Source organism: Dendrobates tinctorius, unplaced genomic scaffold (genome assembly GCF_039654945.1).
Source record: "Dendrobates tinctorius isolate UK_male_01 unplaced genomic scaffold, ASM3965494v1 ptg000060l, whole genome shotgun sequence".
NCBI lineage: Eukaryota > Metazoa > Chordata > Amphibia > Anura > Dendrobatidae > Dendrobates > Dendrobates tinctorius.
In genome coordinates, this window is record NW_027361728.1 from 61,642,863 (window position 1) to 61,662,754 (window position 19,892).

The 19,892-nt window shown below is 46.8% G+C and overlaps 1 protein-coding gene across 1 annotated transcript in view; it reads left to right on the plus strand.

Annotated features, from left to right (window-relative positions):
* LOC141092647 (uncharacterized) overlaps positions 1–19,892 on the plus strand; it is a 54,235-nt gene that overhangs the window by 19,577 nt on the left and 14,766 nt on the right. The window contains exon 2 of the mRNA XM_073578997.1: positions 6,785–7,334. Within this exon, the coding sequence (XP_073435098.1) occupies positions 6,785–7,334 (550 nt within the window). The remainder of the gene's footprint in view (positions 1–6,784; positions 7,335–19,892) is intronic.

Genomic DNA, 19,892 nt, shown 5'->3' on the forward strand with positions numbered 1-19,892 from the left:
TGATCATGTGACCTTTCCTAGGATCCTGCACTGTCCGGGTCTGCAATCGTTTCTGCATGTCTGAAACCCTGATCATGTGACCTTTCCTAGGATCCTGCACTGTCCGGGTCTGCAATCGTTTCTGCATGTCTGAAACCCTGATCATGTGACCTTTCCTAGGATCCTGCACTGTCTGGTTCTGCAATCATCCCTGCATGTCTGGAATCCTTATCATGTGACTGCACTCTGTGATCCTAGAGGATCTGAACTGGAAGCTCTTCCCTGGTCCTGACCCGGAAATGGTGGTGCTATGCCCTATATTAGACCGCCCCTTCCTATGCTCAGGGCCTGAGTATTGTGTTGCTTCTCTGAATGGCTGCTTGGTCTGTGGGGTTGCTCCCTCTATTCTGTGCCCTTGCACTCTGCTCTGTCGTACGTCTCTGTACACGCTCCGTGCTCGTATTCCGTCTCTTGTCTTGTGCTTTGTTTCGTGTTGTCCTCTGTGCTCTGTTTGTCCTCGCTATGTCTTCTTGTTATGTCCGTTCTGTACCCTGTCCCTGGCGTGTCTTCTTACACGTGCAGGCCTCCGCTCTGTACTCTGTCTAGTCCCAAGGTTCTCCCTTGGCCCGGCTCTGGGCTTCGGCCTATGCTCCGCTGCTAGACTCTGTCTCTGTCCCTGACGTGTCTGTCTACACGTGCAGGCCTCCGTTCTGTGCTCTGTCCCTGGCGTGCCATTCAGTACACGCAGACCTCGCCTTGTATTTTGCCCCTGGCATGTCCTTTGCATGCGCAGGGTCCTGTCTACTACTCTATGCCTTGTCTCTGATACTTTGTGCGCTCTTGCACTTTTCGTACCAGGCTTTGCCAGGCTGTCTGCACGCGTCTCTGTCCTGTATCTTTGCCTAGCCCTGCCTTGTGGCTCCGTGCATCCGTGCACATGCCTGGTCGCCTGTGCCTGCCTGGTGTGCCTCTGCCTTGCCACCTTTAGCCGTGCTCGCCTGTGTGCCTCAGCCGTGCCCGCTGTCCAGTGCTATAGTGGTCTCCGGCTGCGTGGCCGCAGCGGTGCCGCCTCTAGTCGTGCCCGCTTGCTTATGCCATCGTCGGTACCACCTGCCGGTGCTCCCAGCTATGGTCTCCGTGCTCCCTTGCACACACGCTGGTTCTCGCACTGTGCCTTTTCGTGCTACTCTTGCACAAAGCTTTTTGCCTCTTTTGCTCTGCTCTGAACCCTAGTTTGCCTGCCGGATACCGTAACCTGCCGACTGCTGCCAGAGCTCCGGATCTAGATGACTGCGGCCTGATGTCCGGAGCTGATGTCCGCAGCCTGATTCCTGGACACTGTCGGTCGATGCCAGCACCCTGGATTCCGATGCCATTGAACCCGTCCCTGGCGTGCCCTCGCACGCGCAGGCCACAGTCCTTCTGCTCCTCCCTGGTGTGCCCTCGCACGCGCAGGCCTCCGTTCTTGTACCCGTCCCTGGCATGCCCCTTGGCATGCGCAGGTCTCCGTTCTGTGAATCTGATCCTGGCGTGTCTCCTTGCACGCACCCTGTTTTGTCTCCTAGTTCGTCTGTCGGATTCCTGAAGCCATCTGACTACTGCCGGAGGTCTGGAGCCAGATGTCTACACTCTGATGCCTGGACCCTGTCAGCCCTTGCCAGCCTTCTGAAGTCCGATTCCTCGCATCCTGCCTGGGAGTTTGGTGTGCCCTGGCACACACCTTGTTATATGAATTCTGTGTGTTCACGTTTTGCACCTGTTTTACCTTGAAGAGTTCCTCATGACTTGGACCTCGGCGTGCCCCTGCACGCATCTTGCTTTGTGTTCTTTGTGTGTTCACCTTTGCACCTGTTGTACCTTGAAGTGTTCCTGAATGAAGTTTACTTGAACTAATGCCTTGTCTCGTCTTGTCTTGCTTCCTGAGCCGACCTTCTGGTCCAGCAGCTGTGGAGGCTCACCCCCTTGGTCTTGCCCCTGACACTCCCTGTATAGGGGGTGGTTCCTCACTAGGTCAGCTCGCCCTAGGTGCGTGGGTGCCACGGCCCAGAGGGTCCACTCTTTCAAAGAAGAACGACTCAGCGTAAGCTGACGCTCGTCACAGTCAGACTCTAACCTCTACCACATGGGTAGGACCAAAGAATTTTATAAAGATGTCAGGAGCAAGATCATAGACCTGCTTAAAGCTGGAATGGGCTACAAAACCATAAGTAAGACGCTGGGTGAGAAGGAGACAACTGTTGGTGCAATAGTAAGAAAATGGAAGAAATACAAAATGACTGTCAATCGACATTGATCTGGGGCATCATGCAAAATCTCACCTCGTGGGCTATCCTTGATCATGAGGAAGGTGAGAGATCAGCCTAGAACTACATGGGGGGAATTTGTTAATGATCTAAAGGCAGCTGGGACCACAGTCACTATGAAAACCATTGGTAGCATATTACGCCATAAAGGTTTAAAAACCTGCAGTGCCCGCAAGGTCCCCCTGCTCAAGAAGGTATAAGGGGGACGACGAGACCGTGGGTACCTGCATGCTGGGTCAAGAACTGTTGAGGCTGCATCCCCTGTTCCTGGGGGAAGCATTAGTGTGCCGGACCTTCCTCCTGACAGAGGGGGAGGTGGGATATAAAGGCAGAGCACGTGCAGCAGCGGGGTTTTAGCGCAAACCTGGGGCAGCATGCAGTCAGAGGAGCGCTGCGCCACGTCCCTCCTCAGAGTACCGGCGCTGCATCAGGCCCCACCACCTGCAGAGGAGCCGCAGCAGAGAGAAGGGTCAGGCATGCTGCAGCAGACCAGAAGGAGAGGGACTGCTGCGCTGAGGGGAGCTGTGTGTCCAGCAGCAGCCAGGCAGAGGAGTGTTCCATCCTGGGTGGATCATCAGCATGCAGGCCAGTGTCCGCCGTCTCCCGCCGCCAACAGCGGGCACCAGAGAGGGAGAGGAACATGAAGAGTGTGCCCGATGACTACAGAGAGAGGTGCAGTGTGCCGGTGACTACCAGAGAGAAAGGCGCCGTACGCTCAGTGTCCGTGAGTACAGCACACGTGCCATATAAGAGGGACCGTATATGGGACAGACACTTGTGCCTTGACATTGCCAGCGAATATTTGCCCTGGCACTTGCACCCTGACTTCACCAGTGCATATTTGCAGTGCTACATTGGGCTTGTACAGGACTGTGGCCCATACTCTTGTCAGCCATTGCAGTAAATGGACTAGGCTCAGCAGAAGGTACAGGAGACTAACCGCTGCTGCCAGAAGACGGGTCATTGATGCCCACAGGACCTTCCTGGAAAAGACACAGAGCCAGCCATTGTCAGCTCTATTGATTACCCAGCAGGAGTTACAGTTTGAGGAAATCCTGACACAAGTGCTTCACAGGAACTGCCATTATCTGAACTGTTGTTCTTGAACTCACAATATACTTTGCCATTTGAACTGTTTAATCCCTTGTTTAACCCATTACCTCCCTGCGTGGAGTATTCCCCTGTTATTACATTTGTTAACCCTTGCACTGCATCCTGTCTGTCACTGCATCCCGCAATCTGCCCACAAAGGCACATGTGCAGACCTGTCTGAAGTTTGCCAATCAACACCTGGATGATTCTGTGAGTGACTGGGAAAAGGTGCTCTGGTCAGATGAGACAAAAATTGAGGTTTTTGGCATTAACTCAACTCGCCGTGTTTGTAGGAAGAGAAATGCTGCCTATGACCCAAAGAAAACCGTCCCTACTGTCAAGCACGGAGGTGGAAACATTATGTTTTGGGGGTGTTTCTCTGCTAAGAGCACAAGACTACTTCACCGCATCAATGGGAGAATGGATGGAGCCATGTACCGTAAAATCCTGAGTGACAACCTCCTTCCCTCCGCCAGGACATTAAAAACGGGTCGTGGCTGGGTCTTCCAGCAAGACAATAACCTAAAACATACAACCAAGGCAACAAAGAAGTGGCTCAAAAAGAAGCACAGCACATTAAGGTAATGGAGTGGCCTAGCCAGTCTCCAGACCTTAATCCCATAGAAAATTTATGAAGGGAGTTGAAGCTCCGAGTTGCCAAGCGACAGCCTCAAAATCCTAATGATTTAGAGATGATCTGCAAAGAGGAGTGGATCAAAATTCCTCCTGAAATCTACACAAATCTCATCATCAACCACAAAAAACGTCTGACTGCTGTGCTTGCCAACAAGGGTTTTGCCACCAAGAATTAAGTCTTGTTTGCCAGAGGGATCAAATACTTATTTCTCACTGCAAAATGCAAATAAATTTATATAATTTATACAATGTGATTTTCTGGATTTTATTTTTGAAATTATATCTCTCAATGTTAAAATTAATATACCCTTAAAATTATAGACTGTTCAAGTCTTTGTCATTGGGCAAACTTGCAAAATCAGCAAGGGATCAAATACTTATTTCCCCCACAGTATTCCATTTTGCATAGACAGCCAGGACTTCGTCTTCCACCTACAAATCGTCTAGAGTTTACAACAAAGACATCCCCATCTATTCCCAACCTTCACAAACGATACATCCTCCTGATACCATGATTATGGCTTCTATGCTTCCTAATACTGCTAAGAGTGGCAGTTGTTCCAGGTGGGCCCCACTGTGTAAGTGAGCTCTGGGTGACCCAATTTTCTTCCTGATTCCATGGTAGTTACGCTACTGAACACACTAAAAAACTTAAAAAGTGGTGTTCAGATATAAGGAAGTCCACCTTTTGCTTGAATGATGAAAAGTTACACATTTTTCAATACTGGTACATCAATTCATTGCAGGTTTCAGGTTCTTTACTTGCATTCATTTAAATGCATTATCCAGGACTATTTTTATTTTTTTTTACTATGAGCCTAAGAACTAACTGATAAGTAGTTGCTTACTACCTGTTTGTTGTGCATGACGCCAATCTATGCCGGCACAGTGCAGTCACAGACCACTCTTGCAAGCGATTCAATGGCTTCTCTTCTGCCGCATAACTGCCAGAACTCAGCTGTCAATCAGCATGATGTTGACAGTCATACCCTCATTGACAGAGGAGCCTGAAAGAAGAACAGCTCTTTTGACATAGAGCAGCAGAATCGTTGGCTGAAGCGGTCAACTCTGAGCCGACACTGGGTTGAACAGGCAGGTAGTTGCCTCTGTTAGCAACCTGTTCGTTTTTAGATCCTTAGTAAAGAAATATAAAATAGTCCCGGACAATCCTTTTAAAGAGGAACCTTCACTGACTACAGTTACTGTAAGTTTATCAGAACAACATCTCATAATTGTCCCTGCCCTTGAGAGATCATCTTGAAAACACTAGTGAATTGGTTCAGAAAGTGCACTGGAAAACGAAAAGTTAAAGAGGAAACAATTTAAGATGCTTAGACCTTGTATCAATAATTCATTGCAAGGCTAGGTGCTGATGACCGTGTATTCTTTCATCCGAATTGAGTCGACTATGTAAACCACACTCTAATCACACTCTGATCACAGTGTGATCAGTTTCGTACGAGTCTCTTGGATGAGTAGAAGATGGAGAAAAAAGTGTTTTGTCTTCTCCATTCTGTGAAGCCGTAGAAATCAGACTGCATTCTGATGTAATCCAAGTGAAGTCCAATGTTTTTTACAGACTCATTGCCTTGCATGGCTGAGTCCGAATATTGGAAAAAAATCAGAAATGCTGCAATTTTTCCCTCGGACCAAAAAGGTCTGACATGTGTGTAGTAAGGTGGCCCAGCTTGGGGGGTGGTCCCTTATTTACCGCAAACAGACGTCACTGACACGAGACGGAGGCAGTTTTCGGGTACAACAGATCCAAGTTTATTGGCCGTCCTCCTGACGACCTCAGTAATACACCGCAGCACTTCCACAGCTCTCCGTATTCAGACCCGGGTACACACACCTTTCTTCTGTCGTAGTGACGTTTCTCACGGTTCTGTCACTGGGGCCGCCCTAGGCCTTTCTACCGCCAGCACTTCACCGGTCAGAGGTCGTCATCAATTTGGTACCCCCGGGGCCTCGTCTGTTCTGCGGTTTTACGTGTCGGGGCCACCCCCCTGACTCTTTTTCTCCTCAGTACCCTAGTTAAGCTCTCCACACTGTCCGCACTCCTTCACTGAGTCCTCTCTTTCTGAGGTCCTCGCAGGACTGGAACTTTCTGGAATCTTCCTGTCCTATTTATAACCTTCCCGGTTCCCTGTAACCCCGCCCCCATGACTAACGGTTTCTAGAGCCATAAGCTGCTGTCAAGTCCTGTACTCACACTCCCCCCTGCCATCTTATGGTCAAACCAGGGTACTGCACCCATTCTACACTTTTCCTAGCTGTTTCCCTTCTGTCATTACTAACATCTGTCTAAAGTGCACAAACCGTCTCCTCTTCTGACAAGTCAGTTCGTCCGGTCACCTTCCCCACATTTGCACGGCCCCATAGAATAATATTGGCTTGAGTAAGATCCGATGTTTTGTCAGATCATACTCGGACTGAAAATACGCTTTTTTTCACCTGCCCTAAGTATGTTAACCTCCAAATAGATCTGGCAGAACATTATATTATAAAATTATGTTTTGTTAACATTTATTAAAGTAATAATTTAATCGTATTCATACAAACTCTATTAATTTTGATAATCTAAATAGATCAGTGATACATAGTCAGAAGAGTCTCTGTAATCAGAGATCTTCAAGGTGTCCTGAAATTATAGAACTAAAAGTTGATAAGACTAGCACTGGTCAATGCTCCGTCCAAACATGAGTTATTAATGTACATTTGTGTAAATTTGGAGAAATATATGGTAATAGCTCATCTTGATTTGTATTTGGCAGAGATTACAGAGGATGGTCTCCACTGCACATAGCTTCATGTTGTGGACATCTAGCCCTAACAAAATATCTTTTACAAAAAGGAGCTTCTGCTAATGTCAGGGATTCATGGAATTATACCCCACTTCATCGTGCAGCGTGGAATGGACATGCAGAAGTAGCTGAATATTTGCTAGAATGTGGAGCCTCTCCTGATGTTCTGACATCTTCTGGAGAATCAGCTATGCATCTAGCTGCAGCAAATGGCCATCTTCTGTGTGTTAAAGCACTACTGAAATACAAGTCATCACCCAGCATCAAAGACAACAACAAGTGGACTCCATTGCATTGGTGCTCTGTCAATAACCACATTGATGTGTTGGATCACCTTATGTCTCTCGGAGTTTCTCTGGAAACAGACACCAACACAGGCATGACAATGCTTCATTTAGCTGTATTGACTGGAAGTATACAGGTCATCAACTATATGCTAAAGAGGAAAGTCGATGTAAATGTCAAGGACTCCAGGGGAAAAACTGCCCTGCATTTAGCAGCAGAAAATGGTTACAATGAGGTAAGAGATTTTTTCTTTTTTCTCGTTAATAAAAAGATTCTTGAAGCAAAATTATTCTTATAGGTGAAGCACTCACTAGTAAACTATGAATACGTGAAAGCTAGAGAAGCAAATAATGTAGTGGGCAAATTACATACAAGCACCGGTAATATATAATACTAGAGGTGGGAAGTGTGTGTGGGGTGTGTACAGTGTGTGTACGTACGTGTGTGTGTGTTTGTACGTGTGTGTGTCCCGTAGCTGCCTGCCCACTCGCCTCCGTGCAGTCACAGCCGGCAGAAAAGAGGGTGGTTTGTGCTAGAGTTGTGAGTACATGTGTATGTGAGTACGTGTGTGTGTGTATATGTGAGTACGTGTGTGTGTGTATGTGAGTACATGTGTGTATGTGAGTACGTGTGTGTATGTGAGTACGTGTGTGTGTGTATATGAGTACGCGTGTGTGCATGTGAGTACGCGTGCGTGTATGTGAGTACGCGTGTGTGTGTATGTGAGTACGCACGTGTGTGTGTGTATGTGAGTACGTGTGTGTTTGTATGTGAGTACGTGTGTGTGTATGTGAGTACGTGTGTGTGTATGTGAGTACATGTGTGTGTATGTGAGTACGTGTGTGTGCATGTGAGTACGTGTGTGTGTATGTGAGTATGTGTGTGTGTATGTGAGTACGTGTGTGTGTGTGAGTACATGTGTGCATGTGAGTACGCGTGCGTGTATGTGAGTACGCATGTGTGTATGTGAGTACGCACGTGTGTGTGTGTGTATGTGAGTACGTGTGTGTGTGTATGTGAGTACGTGTGTGTGTATATGTGAGTACGTGTGTGTATATGTGAGTACGTGTGTGTGTATGTGAGTACATGTGTGTGTATATGTGAGTACGTGTGTGTGTATGTGAGTACGTGTGTGTATGTGAGTACATGTGTGTGTGTGTGTGAGTATTTGTGTGTGCATGTGAGTACGTGTGTGTGCATGTGAGTACGTGTGTGTGTATATGTGAGTACGTGTGTGTGTATGTGAGTACGTGTGTGTGTATGTGAGTACGTGTGTGTGTATATGTGAGTACGTGTGTGTGTATATGTGAGTACGTGTGTGTGTATATGTGAGTACGTGTGTGTGTATGTGAGTACGTGTGTGTGTATGTGAGTACGTGTGTGTGTATGTGAGTACGCGTGTGTGTGTGTACGTGTGTGTGAGTACGTGTGTGTATGTGAGTACGTGTGTGTATGTGAGTACGTGTGTGTATATGTGAGTACGCGTGTGTGTATGTGAGTACGCGCGTGTGTGTACGTGTGTGTGAGTAAGTGTGTGTATGTGAGTACGTGTTTGTGTATGTGAGTACGTGTGTGTGTATGTGTGAGTACGTGTGTGTGTGTATTTGAGTACGTGTGTGTGTATGTGAGTACGTGTGTGTGTGTGTATGTGAGTACGTGTGTGTATATGAGTACGCGTGCGTGTATGTGAGTACGCATGTGTGTGTGTACGTGTGTGTGAGTACGTGTGTGTATGTGAGTACGTGTGTGTGTATGTGAGTACGTGTGTGTGTGAGTACATGTGTGTGTATATGTATGTGTGTGTATATGTGAGTACGTGTGTGTATGTGAGTACGTGTGTGTGTGAGAGTACGTGTGTGTATGTGAGTATGTGTGTGTGTGTGAGTGTGTATGTGAGTACGTGTGTGTGTATATGTGAGTATGTGTGTGTGTATATGTGAGTACGTGTGTGTATATGTGAGTACGTGTGTGTGTATGTATATGTTGGTACATGTGTGTGTGTATGTGAGTAAGTATGTGGGTATGTGAGTACGTGTGTGTATGTGAGTACGTGTGTGTATGTGAGTACGTGTGTGTGTATGTGAGTACGTGTGTGTGTATGTGAGTACGTGTGTGTGTATGTGAGTACGTGTGTGTGTGTATGTGTGTATATGTGAGTATGTGTGTATGTGTGTGTATGTGAATACATGTGTGTGTATGTGAGTACGTGTGTGTGTATGTGAGTATATGTGTGTGTGTACGTACGTGTGTGTGTATATGTGAGTATGTGTGTGTGTATATGTGAGTACGTGTGTGTATATGTGAGTACGTGTGTGTGTATGTATATGTTGGTACATGTGTGTGTGTATGTGAGTAAGTATGTGGGTATGTGAGTACGTGTGTGTATGTGAGTACGTGTGTGTATGTGAGTACGTGTGTGTGTATGTGAGTACGTGTGTGTGTATGTGAGTACGTGTGTGTGTATGTGAGTACGTGTGTGTGTGTATGTGTGTATATGTGAGTATGTGTGTATGTGTGTGTATGTGAATACATGTGTGTGTATGTGAGTACGTGTGTGTGTATGTGAGTATATGTGTGTGTGTACGTACGTGTGTGTGTGTACGTACATGTGTGTGTGTGTACATAAAAGTGTCTGTGTGTACATGTGTGGGTATGTACATATGTGTGTGTATGTACATGGTGGGTAGGCAGCGGCGGGTCTGGCGGGGGGGTCTGGCGGCGTGGCCAGCAGCGGCAGGTCCAGCGGAGGCGGGTCACCCGGCAGGGGGGTCCTGGTGGCAGCCAGCCGGCAGGAAGGACCGCGGCTTGCGGCCTGTGCTGGAGATGGGGTGCGGCTCCACCAGAGGGCGCCCGCACCCCATCTCCAGCATAGGCCGCAAGCCATGGTCTTTCCTGCCGGCTGTGACGAAGGTGGGTGGGCAGGCAGCTGCGGGTCCGGCGGTGGGTCCAGCAGCGGCGGCGGGTCCAGCAGCGGCGGCAGGGGGTCCGGCGGCGGTGCAGTGGTCCCAACGGTGTCCCGCTGGTGGTACTGTGGAAGGGCCTGGTACCACCAGCAGGTCCCATATTGGAATATCCATCACTTGAGTATTCCAATATGGTGGTCGGCATATTTCTGATGCGGCGCAGTGGATTGTGGGATTCGGGGACATCCAGACTGAAGTGGATGACGGACAATTTAAGGCAATTATATATATAGATTCTACCTGCCAATATTTCTACAGCTGTCAGGAAAAAGCACAAACAACCAACTCCAGAACTAAAACCAACGAGTCCAGTATGTCATTATTAGAGATGAATGAGCACTAAAATGATCAGATGCTCATTACTCAAACCGAACAATTTCTAATACTCGGACACTCATTTCGAGTAACGAATACAATGAAAATCAATGAGAAATTTGAGGATTCCGTTGTGCTGAATGGAAGGAGAACAGAATTGGGAAGATCCCTGGAAGCATCTGTCACTCCCAGATTGCTGCTGAGAACAATTTTGTCACACTTTCACTACACTTAAAGGACTAAAAATAATACATTCAAAATCGGTGAGTTGGAGTTTACAGGAAAACAAAATGTTCAGAAACTATTTTCCCTGTATAATGACTTGTATATAAGGCAATATTTAAAAAGGATTTTAAAAAATTCTAATTTAAGTAAACCAAAGTTGAATTTTTATTACAAATTGGAAATTTCAGTGTAACATATGAAGGAAGCAAGAACGGCCAACAATTAGGGACTCAGAGTGAGGCCGGGGTCACACTGGCGAGGAATACGGCCGAGTGAGAGGCGCTAAAAGCACGCATTACACAAGGACAAATGGGGTCCCTCGCGCCAGCCATATATTTCTCATACGTATTCTACGGTCCGTGCCAATCGCAGCATGCTGCGATTATCAGCGTACTACAGCCGTAGTACGCCAATGCAAGTCTATGGGTGCGCAAAAAATACGGATTACACACGGACCAGATGTGTGACCTACGCAGGTCTTTTGGCTGGTGACAGGAAATGGGCCAATCCATCATCAGGAAGCCTAGACATGCAAATGAGCTCAAAAAGCGCTCCAGACATCCAGGAAGTACGCCTCCACGGAGTACAGCAGCATCATGGCGTCCACTTACATTAATGTGGAAATGTTAATAGTCCTGGTGCAGGAGCGTCCCAAAATCTGGGACCAACATGATGCCAATTATTCCAACCGGGCAAGAAAGGAGGCGTCATGGAGGCGCATCTGTCGCCAGATGTACCATGACTTTGGTGATCGACCACGTGAGGAGCAGCATAAAATTTGTAAGTACAAGCCAAAACATGAGTAACCTTAGCGCACAACAAAAAAGGAATATAGATTTATCACCCCCCTTCCTGTGCATGTACTTTTTTCCTCATGAGGCCGTTAGATTTGGATGTGACACGTGGATTCACACAGCCATAATTTGGGTTTAGGCCACAAGCTCCTCATCCTCCTAGACAAACCAATTATTAAATGTAGCTATTTCATACATCAACTAAAGAGACCCTGTGTATCTGCCTAATTAGATATGCCACCATGGGAAGAAAGCACACCCCAGAAGGCCCCATGCCTAGACTACTGGTAGCAAATGTTACCTATCAAATGTGTGAATTTGACAATATTTCCTGTCACATTGCAGTGGAAGATGTGATGAGACGCTGGCGAAGCATCCGGGACCAATACCGCCGGGAACGCCAGCAGCGGTCCAGGAGTGGGGATGCTGGCTACGTTAAAAGAAAATATATCTATTACGACCGCCTCTCCTTCCTCGCCCCAATTCTGGATCTGAGACCGTAAGTAGATACCTCACACCACATTACACAGATACTTTACAGGGCCAAAAATATTGATGTATTTTTGCCTCTGTTCTATTTCATAACAGAACTCAATCCAACCTTACGGATCGAGGAACGGGCTCAGAGACAGAGCCCATAATTGATCCTGTAGGGGATGAGGTGGCTGGCCCATCTTCTCCCCCTACAAGAAGTATGGGTGAAGATGAGTCATCACAGGAGAACCCATTGGCTGCCCAACAAACCACACCACCAGGACCGTCTGCTGCTGCCCCATCTCCCATCCTGGAAGAGCCGGGCAACTTGAGCAGCAGCCCAACTGGCCAGATCAGGGGATCCCCACAGGCTGCTGTTACATCCCGGCGAGGCCGAAGAAGGCGCCAGGTCGCTGTTCAAGAGAGCAGGACCAATGTGGACACAGGGGTGCTATATTATTTATCTAGAGTCACTACAGATGATGGGGAGGAGGCCTACTCACGTAGCCTGACCCTTTATCTCCGTGCCCTTTCCCGTGAGGTCAGGCTCCGTATTAGGGGATGTTTTCAGATCCTGCTTGATGCAAGCACCCCCCCCAATACCCCATATGAGCTTTTCGAATATCTGGAGAGGTGGCAGCTTTCCCCCAGAAATCTAATGCACATGAGACCACCCACACAGATGCTTGCTCAAGCAGGGTCTGAACATCCTCTAATACATGGGCCAACACCTCACCCCCTTTCTCCCCCTACCCAACCTTCACAACAGCAGCAACAGATTTCTGGCTCTAGCCAACCCCACCAATATGGCCACTTATTCCCACCCAGTGTTGGAGGCTGGTCCCAACCTGGTTGGGGACGACATGGCTATATTGGTGGGTATGAGACACGGGCCTACCCGCCCCAACAAGATGCCCCTCAGCAGTATTACTATGGCCACTACCCCCAACAATCACAGGAGGAAGGTCAGTACCAACAGCATGGGCAACAGTATGCACCCACACAGGGCAATGTTGCTCAAAGTAGTCAGCAGCAACCACAGGCTGCTCCTCCGCCTTCTCCTTCCCCAACATTCCATAATTTATAAGTGGCTAAAAACATGGAATTAGTAAACCCATACTGTACATGAGTGTTCTTAATCGGTCTGATGGGAGGAGATGTCCAGTGTGTTTGAACTGGTGGTTAAAATCCCAAGGCAAAGTAAAAAAGAGGTTTTCTCCATCAGCAAAATGAGCTAAAACAGATAATACTAACATTTCTTACGAGGGTTTTCAAATCACATGATTAAGACACCATGACAGGCAAGGCTACCTTATGCGTTTCTGAGACATATTACATGTCTGTAAAAAATACAATATTTAACGGGGCTATACTGGCAAAGTCAAAGGATCTAAATAGAGTACTCACTTGATAATGCATAGAAAAGGCGTGCTGTCCATATTCACTTAGTCCAATTTAGGCCAGCTAACTATATTCCAAAATCAAGGCAAACAGCCTCAAGACCATCACGCTCTCTCTATGTATTATCAAGTCAGTCTTCTAATTTGATCGTTTGACTTTCCCAGTATAGTGCGGTGAAATATTGTGTTTATTACAGACATGTAATATGTGTCAGAAACGCGTAAGGCAGCCTTGCCTGTCATGGTGGCTTATTAATATGATTTGAAAACCTTCAGAATAAATGTTAGTATTATCTTTTGTAGCTCATTTTGATGATGGATAACTCCTCTTTTTTACTTTGGATTACAAATGTGTAAAGTTGCAATGTTGTTATTGCACTATGTATGTTGTAGGATATGTTTGTAATTTTGTTTGAACAACAATGTTGAAATATGCCAAAAGGCCAATTTGTGCCATTGCCCAAGTTTTTCATAGGGCAAGAATATGTTTGCCTTACAAACTAAAAAAAAAACAAAAACAAGCCAAACGTAAAAATTTGGCAACTACACTTTACGTCTCTGTCTTAATTGTCCAAACCCATATCAAAATACGCTTACCAAATCAAATCAACAGTCATAGATTCAAAAGGGGTAGAAATATATATATTTTGACACACATCAAACCAACATTGCCAACATAGATCCAGCATGCTCTTTCCAAGAAGGTTCCCCCTGAGGTGCCATAAAGTAATTAGTGAAAAGATCACGCACTTTGAGGCCAGAGATCGGTCTACGTTGATGGTTGATAGGTGGTCTCACCCTACGTACATTGTCCGGCCTACGCCCAACACCAGCAGAGGAGGAACAATCATGTATCCTGGTGAAGTTATGATGAACAACACAGGCTTTCACTACTTCATTAACATTTTGCTCACTCAGCTGAATGGCAGACTGGAGTACCCGCCATTTGGCACAAAGAATGCCAAAGGAACACTCCACCAGTCGCCGAGCACGTGATAGGCGCAAGTTAAATATCCTGCGCCTGTGGTGAAGGTTGCGTCGGGGATATGGCCTCATGACATTGCGTGTTAACTGAAAGGCCTCATCTGCCACAAGAACATAAGGGACACATTCTTGAGTGGAGCCTGGTAGCTGGCGTGGTGGTGGTAGATCCAACTGGTTGGTGCGTAGCCGCCGAGCCATAATGGAAGTATTGAAGACTCTAGAGTCTCCCGTCCTTCCATAGGCCCCAATGTCAACAATTATAAACTTGTATTGAGGGTCGGCCAGAGCCAATAATACAACAGAAAAGTATTGTTTATAATTGAAGAATTGGGAGCCAGAGTTCGGCGGCTTACGCACCTGGATATGTTTGCCATCAAGGTCCCCAATACAATTTTGAAACTGGCATTCTTCCTCAAAGTCCCTTGATATCCTCAACCAGTCTTCCATCCTGGCCTCGGGTATGACGACTTGATATAGTCTTGTCCATATTTCAATACATGTTGACCTGAATATGCCAGATATGGTTGATCTTCCAATTAGAAACTCATGGTGGAGGGCAGCATAAGACAGGCCAGTGCCCACGAAGCTGAAGAACAACAGAAAAGAATGATTGTCGAATGCACATATTTACAAAACAAACAGGTCCATACATACCAAACTTGGTAAGATTTCAGAGCAAATAACACACACATCTTGCTTTGCACAATGAGTAAGTGATATTCAGTACATATTCCACACAACATTCGGGTCTGTAAGTTGAAACATATGTGGACTAAGATGAGGGCCTAAAACTTACTCCAAGAAGGCAAAAATTCAAACTTTGCCCAACACATCATGAACATATAGAATATGGTTGTGTAGTACATACCGTATTGTGAGTAGAAGTCGCTCCTCTGCAGATATAGCTTTGCGCATCCTTGTATCCTGAAAGGTTATCCCAGGGCGCACTGTCTCCAAGAGTCTATCAAATGTGGCAAGGCTCATGCGACAGTATTGGTAGAATTTGACAGGATGCTCCCACAGAGAAGAATAGAGGCGGTGAAAATTAACTCTTGTGAGTCGTTGCCTCAAAAGTGAATGTACCCACATGCGTCTCCTCCTCCGCGGATCCACTATCACTGGGTATGGTTGGCCAAAGCGCCATGACAAAAGCCAGTTGTGTTGAAAGTCAGACTGTCTGCCATGTTGCACATACCACAGCAACACACCTAGTGAAGGCAAGGTGACAAATGGACAGAATGGAGGCTGCCACCTGTTCCTGAGCCAATAAATACAGTACAGGCTAATGATTTAAATAGTTAGTAGGCCTCAAAACCGTTAAATGTCCATTTTGCAAGGCTGCGAGAAAATCTCGCCATATGGATTGCATACGGATGCCATACGGATTACATACGGATGCTCACATGCGCAAAATACGCGACCGCACCTTGCTTACGGATGACCTACGGGGCACTATTTAGGGGTCATTCATCCGTATTACGCCTGTAAACTACGGACCGCATTTTGCGCAGGTTAGTGTGACCCCAGCCTGACTCAGATATACCAGGTACACGGGTTTAATCCAAACTTTGCTCATTGTTATCAGAGTGAGCCTGTCAGCACTTTCTGTTGACAGGTGAAAGCGCCTGTCTGTTATGATTCCCTCCAGTGGCACTAAAATCCAATAATAAATAAATAAAACCCAATAGCTGAAGGACGCAGAGGATTTAGGGAGTATGCTGGTTTCATCGCCAGGTATTGCTTGACCATCTTTAAAACGTTTCCCTCCTTGTCAAAAATATCCGGTCATCAGGACCTGGGAGGGTATTATGAAATTGGCCCAGGCTTTTGACAGTGTACCCTTGCCTCTGTTGTACCTGGTGTGTGACTCCCTCATCTCTCCTTGGTTGGGCAAGAAAGCTTGCCCCCTGCCACTAGCATTGTCTAGTCTGAACTTTTTCAACATATTTTCCACAATTTTAGAAGACCTCTTTGTCTCAGGAAGAAGAGATGCAAAGTTCTCCTTGTAGCATGTGTCTAGAAGGGTGAACAACCAGTACTTATTTTTGACCAAGATGAATGTAATGCGAGGGTCACAGGAAAGGCAGTGCTACATAGTCTGCCATATGTGCCAAGGTCCCTACAGCCAACACTTCCTGTCTCCACCGTGATGACTACTCTCCATCTCCTCCTCCATCTCTTCCTCCTCATTCTCCTGCTCAGCCCATCCACGTAGGAGAGACAGGAAAAAGCTTATGCGGGTACTAGCCTCATTTGCATCTTCCAGCTCCAGTTCCTCCTCCTCTTCCTCAGGCTCCACCTCCTGATTGTTACCCAATCTGAACTGAGCAGATGAGATGAGGTTGGGCTGGGTAGTATCTCCCTGTGTCATGCCTTCCTCCATCTCCACCTGGTCCACATGCAAAGCTTCAAGTTTAATTGGGCGGCACGGTGGCTCAGTGGTTAGCACTGCAGCCTTGCAACGCTGGGGTCCTGGGTTCAAATACCACCATGGACAACATCTGCAAGGAGTTTGTATGTTCTCCCCGTGTTTGCGTGGTTTCCTCCTGGTACTCCGGTTTCCTCCCACTTTCCAAAGACATACAGATAGGGAATTTAGATTATGAGACCCATCTGGGTCAGTGCCAATAATCTCTGTAAAGCGCTGTGGAATTAATGACACAATATAAATGAGTAAAATAAATAATTAATTGCCAGCAGTGACTGTTTAAGTAGGTACAGAAACGGGATCATTGCACTGATGACGGTGTCATCACTGCTCACCAATTTTGTGGAGTCCTCAAAGTCTTGGAGAACTGCAAAATAGCAAAGGCTGACCTCAATACCAACGGGCATGGTGTTGTACCTGGTACTCCAACTGCCTCACCAGCATGTGCAGTGTGGAGATCCAGCAGCAGCTGTATCTGAGTTGCATAAATGGGCACTGATGCGGCATACCTCAACAATAAGTTCTGGAAAATCTGGATAGGTTTTCTGATTCCGCTAAACTACCAAGTTGAGCTTGTGGGCCAAGCATGGTATGTGAGCTTGCTAAGGTTCACAGCTGCTAACCTCAGGATACACCCATTATCACAAGCAACCATCGACGGTCTGTTATTCTTTTCAATAAAGGTGCCATCACACTAAACGATGCACCAGTGATCCCGACAACGATAAGACCTTGTCAGGATCACTGGTGACTCGCTATATGATCGCCGGTGAGCTGTCAAACAGGCAGATTTCACCAGCGATCAGGACCAGCGAGGACGCTGGTATCCAATTTAAATATCGGGTAACTAAGCGAGCGCGTCACTTAGTTACCCGCTGTTTACCTTGGATACCTGCGTGCTCACGCTGGGAGCTGGTATCCAAGGTAAATATCGGGTAACTAAGCGTGCGAGTCACTTAGTTACCTGATATTTACCTTGGATACCAGCTCCCAGCGCCAGCACGCAGGTATCCAAGGTACACAGCGGGTAACTAAGCGACGCGCGCGCTTAGTTACCCGATATTTACCTTGGATACCAGCTCCCAGTGTCTGCTTACAGCGCTGGGAGCTCGCTGATCGTTGCTCTCCCGCTGCCACACACACACAGCGATACGCGCTGGCCAGCGGGAGACTAACGATCAAAAAATGGCCCAGGACATTCGTGCATGATCAGCTATACCCGGCCACACACAGCGAGATCCCTGGCGAGATCACTGATGCATCACAATATCAGCAATCTCGCTAGCGATCTTGCTGTGTGTGACAGGGCTTTAACTCTTCAATAACTCTACCACGGTGTGCGGTGTATCTCATAGACAAATTAGCTTCAGCAGAGCCTGTTGCCGCTTCACTGAGGCAGTGCAGCAGAGCTTCCAACTTCTGGCTAATGTGGACAACGTGCTGTGATATAGCACATCGGAGATGGAGGATGAGGAGGAGCAGGAGGGGGTGCAGGAACTGGTGTAGGAGAAGGAGGAAACCCTAAAAGAAATAGGGCCAGCAATGCTCAGCATCGGCAGCTCATACGCCCTGCCAGGTTGGGACTCGGCCATGGCCTCCACAATGTTCACCCAGTGTGTCCTCAAGGAAATGTAGTATTTCTGGCTACAAGCGCTTGTCCACGTGTCGGTCGTTAAGTGGACAATCACAGTTACCATGTTAGTAAGGGAACGGCTGCTGTTCCTGGACACGTGCTGGTACAAAGCGCTGATGCCACTACAGGAGAAATAGTGACGACTAGGGACAGAGTACCTAGGGACCAAATTTGTACACCTGTAGCAGGACAATTTTTGTTTTTTTATTTCAAATCAACAAATTTTCACACAAACCAAGTTCAACAGTATACAGCATATGACAATAGCAAATTTTAAAACAACCAAATTTCTACACCTGTAGCAGGCAAATTTTGTTTTTTTTTTTATTACAAACGCAACTAAATTTCACATAAAACAATTTCTAGAGTATATTTGACAATAGTCAATTTTTGAACAACAAATTTCTACACCTGTCGCAGGCCAATTTTATTTTTAATTTCAAACCCAACGAAATTTCACAAAAAGCAGCTTAGGCTAGGTTCATATTTGCATTTGAATTCGCAGTGTATCATCCGCATTCTCAAACGCATGCAAATGCATGTTTATGCAGCGTATTTTATCCTCATCATCTTACGCATGACGGCAAAAAAACTTACATGCGTGTGTATGTGTTTTTGCATGTGTTTGTGTTTTTTATGCGCATGCATTAGAAATGTCCAATTTTTTACCATAGCTTTTCCTTGACATCAGACACCCAGTAGGCGTGTCTCATGGGATTTCTATATACATAGACACACTGCACTGAGGAAATCCTCGTCTTTGTCTGCTATATCTAGCTGCAAGATGGATCTTGACCTGGACAGCTTCCTAGAAGATCTAGATTTACAATTGAAGTTAGCTGCTGTCTTTGCTTTTTGTCATCGCATAAAGATAAAAAAACAAGATATAGTGCTAACAAAATACAACAACTTTTATTTTCAACACTTTCACAACTTTTATTTTCAAAAGGTTTAAGGTTGGGATGATTTGTTTTTTCTTCGGGGTTTACGTGAGGGTGAAATGGGTAGGACCTTGAGGGTGTGGAGCTGTGAGGATTGGATAGTAGTTGATGAGGAAGGGGTTACAGGGGAAGGGTCTACAGGGGAAGGGGTAGCCAATTGAAGGATTGGATCAGGCATGGCAGTGGACACATTGGGGATAGATGACAAAGTGGAATCATGGGAATCGATAGACAAACTGGAAGGAACAGACAGAGTCACAAGGGAAGGTAGTGACAAATTAGTAGGTGATGGTGTAGGTGGTGGGTTCAAGGTGGGCAGATTTTTTTGGCTCCTAGTTTTGGTCCTGATGCCAAGATTTTTTTTTTCTAGGACCTCGCTTTTCTTGGCCCAGTGGGAGTGCTGGGCTCTGTAGTAGCCATCTGGCATGGTGCTGGACTGGGCCACATTGTGAAGACTGCTGGCTGCACTGGTGCTGTAGTGGGCAGGGGTGGTGGACTGAACAGGGGTGCTGTAGTGGGCAGGGGTGGTGGACTAGGCAGCATCGTTGATTCCGCTGGCTGCATGGGTGCTGTACTCTGGAGCACGGTGGATGCTGCCGGCTGCAGGGTTGAAGGACTTGGCAGCATGGTCGATCG